The sequence below is a fragment of the Vicia villosa genome, linkage group LG5 (assembly GCF_029867415.1).
Source record: "Vicia villosa cultivar HV-30 ecotype Madison, WI linkage group LG5, Vvil1.0, whole genome shotgun sequence".
In the NCBI taxonomy this organism is placed as follows: domain Eukaryota; kingdom Viridiplantae; phylum Streptophyta; class Magnoliopsida; order Fabales; family Fabaceae; genus Vicia; species Vicia villosa.
The window spans coordinates 112,218,708-112,228,590 of NC_081184.1; the positions used below are offsets into that span (position 1 = coordinate 112,218,708).

General features: G+C 34.5%; 1 protein-coding gene and 1 long non-coding RNA gene across 2 annotated transcripts; both read right to left on the reverse strand.

The window, feature by feature from the left end:
* Positions 1-415: 415 nt before the first annotated feature.
* Positions 416-2,729, reverse strand: LOC131602020 (protein PLASTID TRANSCRIPTIONALLY ACTIVE 16, chloroplastic-like). Its single transcript, XM_058873964.1, has 5 exons — positions 2,169-2,729; positions 1,577-2,026; positions 1,405-1,473; positions 1,211-1,269; positions 416-1,095 (listed from the first exon to the last, which is right to left on the reverse strand). Exons 1-5 carry the CDS (start codon positions 2,619-2,621, stop codon positions 609-611), a joined length of 1,518 nt encoding a protein of 505 aa, XP_058729947.1. The 5' UTR covers positions 2,622-2,729; the 3' UTR covers positions 416-608.
* A 5,626-nt stretch (positions 2,730-8,355) lies between these two features.
* On the reverse strand, positions 8,356-8,711 carry LOC131607061 (uncharacterized). The gene is made up of 2 exons (XR_009285187.1): positions 8,645-8,711; positions 8,356-8,567 (listed from the first exon to the last, which is right to left on the reverse strand). It is a non-coding gene; the product is annotated as an uncharacterized LOC131607061 (long non-coding RNA).
* Between the last annotated feature and the right edge of the window lie 1,172 nt (positions 8,712-9,883).

Below are 9,883 nucleotides of genomic sequence, written 5' to 3' on the forward strand. Positions count from 1 at the left end.
TATATATATATATATATATATATATATCAAAACTAATTAAGAGAAGTGAATAACCGAGTAGGTATATCAGTCTTAGTTAGATGGCTGGAGTTTGATCTAACCATAAGCTACAGGTAAGGAGATTAATTTCTATACTATTTTTTAGCAAAATGGGAGTGATTCACTTATGAAGTGTTGTTGTGTATTGTGTTGTCTGAAAGTTAACTTCTGCATTATATTAAGGGCATTTTCGAATTATCTAAGAGTGCTTCTTCACCACTAAAGATAGGAAGTGCAATCCCTTATAAATATCAAACTGGACTGGAAGATTCAATTGGCTGAAACAGCTATCCAACCAAGTGAATCAACCATACAATGTTTTGAACAACATTTTGAAAATCACTCTTCAGCATTAAAGAGTGACACTGCAGCCTGATTGATGTTTTAAAGGAGCTTTATATTTATATTGCAAATTCAATTTTCTTTGGGAAAACCTTTTTTCACCTTGTTAATCTGTTTACATGGTTCAGAACAAGAACAGCTACATAAATATCTTGCTTCAAAGCACATCCTTACAAATTCATTCACATCCAACCAAATTACCAACATTAACACATGCTCCATCTCCACTAGTCATCATCAATATAGATAGTCTCTTGCTTAAACAGGCCACCAAATACCTTCCTAACCTCCTTTGGAACTTCTGCTTTTCTTTTTTCCTCCTTCGGTTTACTCTCACTCTTTTTCGGAGTTGTTTGTTTAGTCACTGCTAGTTTCGGAATGAGACTCCGAGCCTTCGCCTGTCCCCTCACTGTGGCAACTTGCACCTTTGGTTTCTCATCCTCATCAGGCTTTTGAATTGAGCTGGCAACCTGTGAGCTGAACTTTTGCCATGAAAACCCTGCACCAAAATCTTTTGCCTTGTTCAAGATATCTTCCACTGCTGCTCCATTTCCAGCTACTTCTGCCTTCTCCTGCACTTCTTGTTTGGAAATCTTATTTGCTGTATCAGCTGCTTCGCGTTCTTTTTCAGCTGCCGCTCTGGCCCCTTCCTCCGCTTTGGCTTTCTCTAATACTTCAGCATAGGCTTTTCTTCTTCCATCTTCCGGAATAATGCTGCAAAGAAACTTATATATAACATAACGATTCTCCTCGACAAGTAGAAAAACAAAACATATTTGCTTTCTATTGATGTGAAACACAAACAACTAGTTATGTTCAGCTTGTATACCTGAAAAGTTCGTCTACACGCTTCAAGGGAGCATTTGGATCAGTGTACACTTGCACAACCTATTGGTCAATAAAAAGCTTCAATCTTAAGAGCCATTAGCAGTTAATTTTCTGCTTTTGTTAGTATAAGTTATCTCTATCGCGCTTCATTTTCAGAAAATTGTAGAATACATAGAAAAATTGAGAAACTGATACCTTGTTTTCTGCAACCTGTGTGTTGGAGAAGACATCAGCCACCAAGGATGCTATCTTAGACTTTGATACCTATGTAACAACCATTATTTTCTCAAAAACTATTACACACCAATATGGAAATAAGAAAGTAAAGGACAATTCCATTAAGATATTATCGCATACATTACATTACTTTATAGTCGTTCGAACTGGTGCTTTCTTCGCCTGAGACGACCAAATTATAAGAACTCTCTGGCGCAAAATCATCGGTCAAACTTGTCTTGATCAACGTATATTTGACGTCCGTTTCAATCACCTTCTGCAAGAACTCTTGAATAGACAAAGGTTGAGACCGAGAGAAGAGATTGTTGAAGAATGAGGAGATACCATCAAGTACATTGTTGGTTGATGCCCCGACGCTTTCGTCATAAATAACTGCAACATGGCCTACGCCTGCCAACTGAGCAGCCTGAATCACTTGCAAGGCGTCTTCCGTGGAGACCTCGGTTGTTGGACCGTTCTCTGTAGGACCAATTGTGACAACCACTTTGCTTGCATTGCCTATCGCTTTCGCTATTGAGTCCGCATCGTCAAAACTTGACTGCACAGCATTGAGACGCTTTGCCTCTTCATTTGATATAATCTGTTCGCCATGCATAATTAGCCCAAAAACTTAAGCAAAAGGTCTAACTAATATCATGCTTTGTTAACCATCAAATATCGTAGAGACAGACACGTGTCAGACACCAGACATATATTAAGAAACATAACATCAGTATTATTACCTTATATTGAGCAGCAAGACGAGCCAATTCCTGAGCAGCACCAAGTTGAGGGACACCAGCTCTAACACTAAACCCTTCTCTAAGCAAAGTCTGTGCAATGCGAATACCGGCTTGACCGGCAGCACCAGCAACAAAAACAGTTGAAGAATCCTTCCGCCTTGGACTCCCAAACGAAAAGCCTGGTGCAGAAGAGTTGCTATTCCCAACAGGAATCAAAGAAGTAACATCAGGTAATTTCCCAAAGTCGATACCAAAAGGATTATTATTAGAATTCACTGAACCATTTGATTGGTCTTTTTCTTCATCTTTTGGTTTTCCTAAACCAAAAGAAGGAAATGATCCTCCGTTTTTCTTAGCGTAGACATTGAACCTTGTTGGATTTCGAAACGTTAGCTTGGAGTGATGTGTGGTTGTTGGTATGAGAGAAGAATTGGATGTAAGAGTGGGAACCATGGATGGAGGATATAGTTGAGATTTCTTCAATGAAATTTGGTTTGTGAAAAAACATAGTAGTAATGTGTATAGCTTTTGCTATGAACCGTTAATCTGGTTTGGTTGGTGGTGTTGTGGGAATTATCTGAATGGAAGAGGTAAGCGGAAGGTAGCGAATTGGGTTTAGACACGTAATCAGAGTTTATCCATTGATGAATATGCAACACCAAACGTTTGTATTCCACGGAAAATGATGTTTTAATTTTCATCTTGGTTGATGGATGATGCATTTCATTTCATCCATTCGTGAAGTATCCTAGATTCCAAATTTGTACACCTTCTAAATTCTTATTGTGCTTCAAATCGTCATTATTTTTTACAAACTCTTTTTCTTTAATTAGTTAAATATAATTCGGTTTGCACTTTGCACGGGTTAATGTGATTGTTGTAATAGAAATATTAAAATAGATATACAAACAAAAAAATTATAAATATACTGTATTAGCAAAAAATATAGGGAACTTTGTGAGAATGTATGAGGACAAAAGTCAATCCGGTAAGAAATAAGTAGAATTAAAATAATAAAAAAACGCCACTATATAATAACTAGTTTTTTTTAATAAACAATTTATATCTAGTGGATTTCGAACTTGAACCCTTGAGAGGAGCACATTCTCAGGACTCTAGCGTTTTACCGCTAGATCACACACACGCAAACACATATAATAACTAGTGATTTGCATTAATATCGCTAAATAATTTTAAACGATTATTGAAAGCAGTGTTTTAAAAACCGGACCGGTCATCGAACCGGTGAGGGTACTGGGTCACTGGTTTATCGGTCGAACCACTGGGTCACTAGTCGAACCGCACGACTAAACCGGATTAAACCAGATAACTCGGTAGAATAGACCTGTCATTATATAGGTATAAAACCGGTCGAACCGGATGATTCAGTCTCTAAAAAAATATAACTAGCTTTTAAATTTTTTTAAAATATCATATCATAAATTCACAATTTCATAACTTAAATTCAAATTTTAAATAAAGGTATCACACATAACAAAATAGTAAAAAATTACAAAGTCTAATTGCAAACAAAGTCTAATTACAACATAATCTAAACAAAGTCTAATTACAACATAATCTAATTGAATAGTTTATAACCAAATAACTCCAATATGTACCAAATTTAATTCAAAATAGGATCCTCCTAAAAAGAAAATCAAATAAAATTCAATATGTTTATGCTATTTAAGAAAATTTATTAGCAAAGATAACAAATAGACAATAAAGTTTTTAATTTGTCACTAACGAAAAAAACTATGTGAGAATGCTATTTAAGTAATACACTACTAAATATATTAAAAAAAAAGTAAAAAAAAAAAGCAATTAAACCGCCGGTTTTCCGGTTTTCCCGGTTCCCACCGGTTTGATGACATACCCGATCCAACTATTGAACCAGACCGGTTACCTGGCCGGTTCCCGGTTCGACCGGTCCGACCGGCCGGTCCGGTCCGGTTTTTAAAACACTGATTGAAAGTACTAATGCATATTAATCTTCAGAGAAACTTCTTTAAATATCATATTTGTTGTTGTAGTCAATCTTGAGAAACTTCTTTAAATATCATATTTGTTGTTGTAGTGAATCTTTATTAATGTTTGTCATGAATTAAGATTTTCAATTTTTTTTTTTAACTCTAGACATTGCAATATATATAATTGACCATGATTAAAAACTTCTCTTACTATAATCTAACATATTCTAATGATTGTCCTTGAGACTTGTTAAAGGTCATTGCAAAGGAAGAAACATTAATTGAAAATTGTCTTCTTAACAGCTTGAATGGTTGTTTGTGTTGCCTTAGTATCTTAGGAGTTAGTCTCATGCTTTTACAATACTCGGGTCACTCAGACAGACACGACCAAGTGAGTTTTCTCTTTCATAATTATGAAGCTTTCAAATTCATTTTTCAGACTTACTACTCATATAAGTACTTTATTGGAACCTTAAATCTTTTACTTTATGCGACTTGAGATATCTTTCAAGTTAATCACCATCCAGGGACGGATACAGGTGTTGGATATTGGGGGCACTTGTCCCCACTTGATTATGTATTTCATTTCTACTATTAAATAAATTTATCTTTACTCTTATTAAAAAAGAAGTATTGACCCCATTGAAAAATATTGAAAAATCTACAAAAACCAACAAATTTCTTATTTTGGTCCTCATCAAAATATAGTACTTTTAAATTGCTATACGATTACTCTACCTACAATTTTAGTATTTAATATTAAATCCATATATATTTTGTTTGATACATGTTTTGAACTTTATAAAATTGCTTTCATAAAAAATTATTTTTCTAAGTACACACATTTACATTTTATCTTGAGGTCTTGCAGTTTACAATTATTATATTAATGATTTTAATGATAATAAAATCATATTGAATAACCTAAAAATTTATATTATTTTAAAAAAAATCAGAAATCATTCAAAAGTAAACATGTTTTATTTTATTTCATGAGAGACTAAAGCTCTTTACGAAATAATTTTGTAGGATTTCAAAATATAATTTTTTTGTGGTAACAAAAAATATGACAATATTATTAGAGACTAAAAGCATATTTAATTCTAAATTTTAAAGATTAATGTTATCTCATTTTATTTTATTTTATTCTATTTCATAACATATTGTTAATATAATAATATATTTTGTATACGTATTTATGATATATATTTTTGCCCCCACTAATCAAAATTTCTGGACCCGTCTCTGTCACCATCATTAAAGGGTTGGAAAGATATCACCATCGAATTTAACATTCATTAGCATTATTTTCATCAAAATATTAGGAAGGTTGTCATCAAGATCATCAACTTCATACATGCAGGCACATAGATCCATATTCTCCCCCTTTTTGATGATGACATCACATTTTTCGGGGGGTAAAAAAATATACGGGTAAATTTATGGAGTGGTTAAACTCCCCCTCACATGAGTAAAGAGTATTCTCTATTCCACCTGAGAATATACTTCTCTCCCCTCCCTTTTGTTAAAATTAGAAGGCGAAAAACAAACACAACACATAGATCACAAAACATGATTTAGAGAAAGGGGAGTGGGAGAAGGAGAAGAGGAAAATAAGCATAATAATACATGTATGATTTATTTAATATTCATAAATCAATCCTTATGAAAAAAGAAACTTTCTTTAGAAAGTGGTTTTGTATAAATATATGCGAGTTGATTAGATGAGGTCACAAACTCAAACACACATTCCACTTTTGTCAACATGATCCTAATAAAATGGTTGTTAACCTCAATGTGTTTAACGCGAGAGTGAAGTGTCGATTTTTTAGGGAAGTTTATGACGTTTGTGTTGTCTCATCATATCAAGACAGCTTTGAGATTAACACCTTAATCACTGAGTTATTTTTTCATCCAGATAATTTGATAGAAACATCTACCAACGGCAATGTAGTATGCCTAAGTTGTGGATAGTGTGGCACGTTCTTGTTCCTTGTTATGATAGAAGACACGTGAGATCTCAAGCAAATGACATGTACCGCTAGTACTTTTCCTATCCAGTTTACATCCAGCAAAATCAGAATTGATGTACCCAACTAAGTCACAATCCGCTCCCTTGGAGTACCATGAACTTATTTGTTGTATATGCCAGTGAGATATTTCATGATGCATTTGATTGCACTAAAATGTGATTCTTTTGGGGATGCTTGAAATCAAGCACAAAGACACACACCAAACATGATATCAAGACGGGATGCAGTGAAATAGAGAAGAGAGTCTATCATACCTCAATATTCGCTTTCTTCAACTGGTTTTCCACTTTCGTCTTTGTCGAGGTTACATGAGGTTGACATTGGAGTTGCTATTATTTTAGAATTTTCCATGTCAAATCTCTTTAGTAGTTCATTGCAACATTTAGCTTGATTGATGAAGGTTTCTTCCTTAGTAAGATGAATTTGAAGCCATAGAAAGTATTGAAGCTCCACCGTCATTAAAATTTCGATTTCGTTTTACATCATTTGAGAAAATTTCTTGCATAAGGATTTCTAAATAAAACCTAAGATGATATCATCGATATAAATTTGAACCAGTAAAATATCATGTTCGGTTTCCTTGATAAAAAGAGTTTTATGACTTATCCTCTTTGGAACTTTCTTTCAAGGAAGAATTAACTTAGACGATCATACCAAGATCTAGGAGCTTGTTTTAGATAATATAATATTTTCATGAGTTTGAAAACATGTTCGGAAGGGTCGAGTTGATAAAACTTGGAGGTTGATCAACATATATCTCCTCTTGAATGTAACCATTTAGAAAAACACTTTTTACATCCAGTTGAAATAGTTTGAAATTCATGATGCAGGAAAAAAGCTAATAACATCCTTATGACCTCTAATCTAGCTATAGGGTGCATAGGTTTCATTAAAATCTATCACTTCTTGTTGATTGTAACCTTTCCCAAAGAGTCTGACCTTATTTCTTAAAATATTGTGATTTTCATCTTGTAACGAAAGACCTAACGGATACCAATCACTTGATTAGCTGAACAACTTAGATGAAAAATGTTCTTGACCAAAGATCAACTAAAAATAAAAAAAGTTGAGATACATTGTTGGTCTAATGTAAATCAAAGTTGGAGCACATGAATTGCATATTCTCAAGTGAAAATTAGAAGTTTGCATCTCATGAAAAATAATTTTGTAAGTCAAACACTTAATAAATGTTTTTAGAAGTCTATTTTGTATATGAACTATAATTGGTTGTTAAAAGTAAATTCTAATAAACATTCAATACTCACTAAATGTTTAAGGTGAAAACTTGACAGTGTTATCAAGACGTGTTTTCTTGACAAAATAACTGAAGAAGTGAATTCTTATTCAAATTAATTGAGCTCTCAATCTCTCAAACACTTGATTTAAGGATGTGACCATCTAATTTATGTGTTAAATAAAAATATAAATATCCAAATAGTATACATGGTGGGTGTTGTTGCACCCCAAAATTTGCCCACATATTTAATTTCTAACTGGCTTAGGTTTTGCATTCATGTACATACTTCATTAGGTCATTGACATAACATATATCATTAATCAATAATCTGACAAGGGATCAAGGGTTGTGAAATAAGCTGGAGTCTCACATAGGCCTTGGCAAAAGGTTATTTATTCCCTCAAAAAGGGTGTTTGCTACTTAATCAAGACTGTGATTGGTACAGGTCTTCTGGAAGGCATTTGTTCAGAAAACTTAATGCTTGACCCAAGGTTTATTTCCTAGGTCATTTGAATCAAGATTTCTTGATTAGGGTTATGGCCTCATATGTACTACATTGGTTAATTCTGTTACGATGCTATGATTTGAGTTGAGGTATTGATTTGTCTCTGTGTGGGCAACTATTGGTCGGGTTTTGTTTCTTCTACGACAAGATATTGGGTTAATGGCCAATTTGAAGATTAAAGTGCAAGTTTTTTTTTATGTTAAGCATTGATAGAAATAAAAGATAATTGCTCATTTGAATCCGAAAGAGGAAAATATAAATATGCTCACATTCAGTTATGAGTTGACTTTTAAGTCAACAAGTCGACTAAAGAAGGTTGACATTCGTGGACCAAATTATATTGACTTGCCCATATGGATTCTTGCACTATTAGAGGCATTAAGAGTACTTGATGAAAGAAATCATAATCGAAAGATCTCATTCGAAAGAGGAATATTTGAAATTTCTAATCAACAAAAGTGGAGGGAAAGTTCAAGGTTTGAATAAAGTTACAAAGAGTCAAATTACATTTTGATTCAAATTGATTTCATCTGCCTAGTTCTAATAAGCCCATGTTCTTCTTTGATCCTAAAACTTCATGCCACTCTTCCTTTAAAACTTTGCCAAAGCCTCACTTCATCATTCCAAGCCAATATGACCTTGCTGCTACAAGCCCTGCACAATTGAGACTCGGTTTAAACCAAGAAAAACAAGATGCTGCACAATACACATAACCATGTCAACATTCAAACCTGCATCAGCCTGCAACTTCAAATCGAAACAACCGGCATGGAAAACTTTACAAAAAAAAACAATTAAACCGCAAATCTGCATCAGTAGACAGAAAACCAAACCTGCCCTGCATTCAAACACACCATCAAAACTATTCAGACTGCTAGAATAAATCCAGAAAGTAAATCCAGCATACCACTCAAAACCCGCAAAATAAAACCGGAGCTACCATCAAACATTCACAGACTTGCAGCACCTCAAAAACAGACCTGCAACATTAAATCGTCATCGTTATCTTACCAATCCACAACAAATTCAGCCAGTTCAAAAACGGTTCAGATTCGCAAAACCAGCGCCCATTCTAATGTTCATACAAACCCATTCATATAGGTATACATTCAGCAGCAATTCCTAAAAGAAAACTGAATCCAATAACCTAGTACTAACCGAAAACCAAACATGTCCTAACTGTCACAAACAGTTTATAACTAATTCAGTTACTAACTTATAACCGTCCCTAACTAACCCTAACAGAAAGATAACTACCAAAAAATCAGTTACAACCTTCCTAACAGAATTCTAACTGAATCAAAACAGAAAAATCAGAAGATTAACTAACCTGAGGAGCTTCTATAAATCAGAATCACCATTATTCAGAACCTCCTCTCCATTCTCTCATTCTTCACTCATCATCATTCAACTTCCATCATCATCTTCATACCTCATCATCCTCTCACTCTCTGAATTCACCATCATCTAAGATCTTCCTCTCAATTCTCCATCATCTTCATCTCCAATCAATCTCCTTCATCACCGGAATCACTGAAAAACCTCGCCATTCACGTTCCGTCTTCAATAAACTGCAATCGCCTTCAATCTTCTATTCCATCAGCGACCTTCAACGCGTTCAACAATTGGCACCGCTCCCGAATTGAATCATCATCGTCGCACAACACTGCATCAACAAACAACACTGCATCAACAAACATATCTTCATCTGCGATACGCAACGACATCATCTTCCTATCACGATTCTCATCTTCACTTTGCACCGTCGATTTCGCAAGAACAACAACCTTTTGCGCATCAGTTTCAACGGAACAAACGCACCAGACGAATCTCTGATTGCCTTGAGTTTGTGTTCTCCGGTTTTAGATCGAGATGAAAAGAGTTTGAATCGCGAGAGGTTGAGACGAAGAGAACTGAGGTCGGAGAAGTATGTGAGAACGAGGCGTAGAGGTAAGATGATGTTGTTGTTC

Excerpts from the sequence above, each read along its gene's own strand:
- LOC131602020 (XM_058873964.1), bottom strand. The coding sequence starts at position 2,621 with ATGGTTCCCACTCTTACATCCAATTCTTCTCTCATACCAACAACCACA. Across the intron at positions 2,027-2,168 it reads GTCTTGCTGCTCAATATAAG|ATTATATCAAATGAAGAGGC; the intron begins GTAATAATACTG and ends CATGGCGAACAG. Across the intron at positions 1,474-1,576 it reads CCAGTTCGAACGACTATAAA|GTATCAAAGTCTAAGATAGC; the intron begins GTAATGTAATGT and ends GTTGTTACATAG.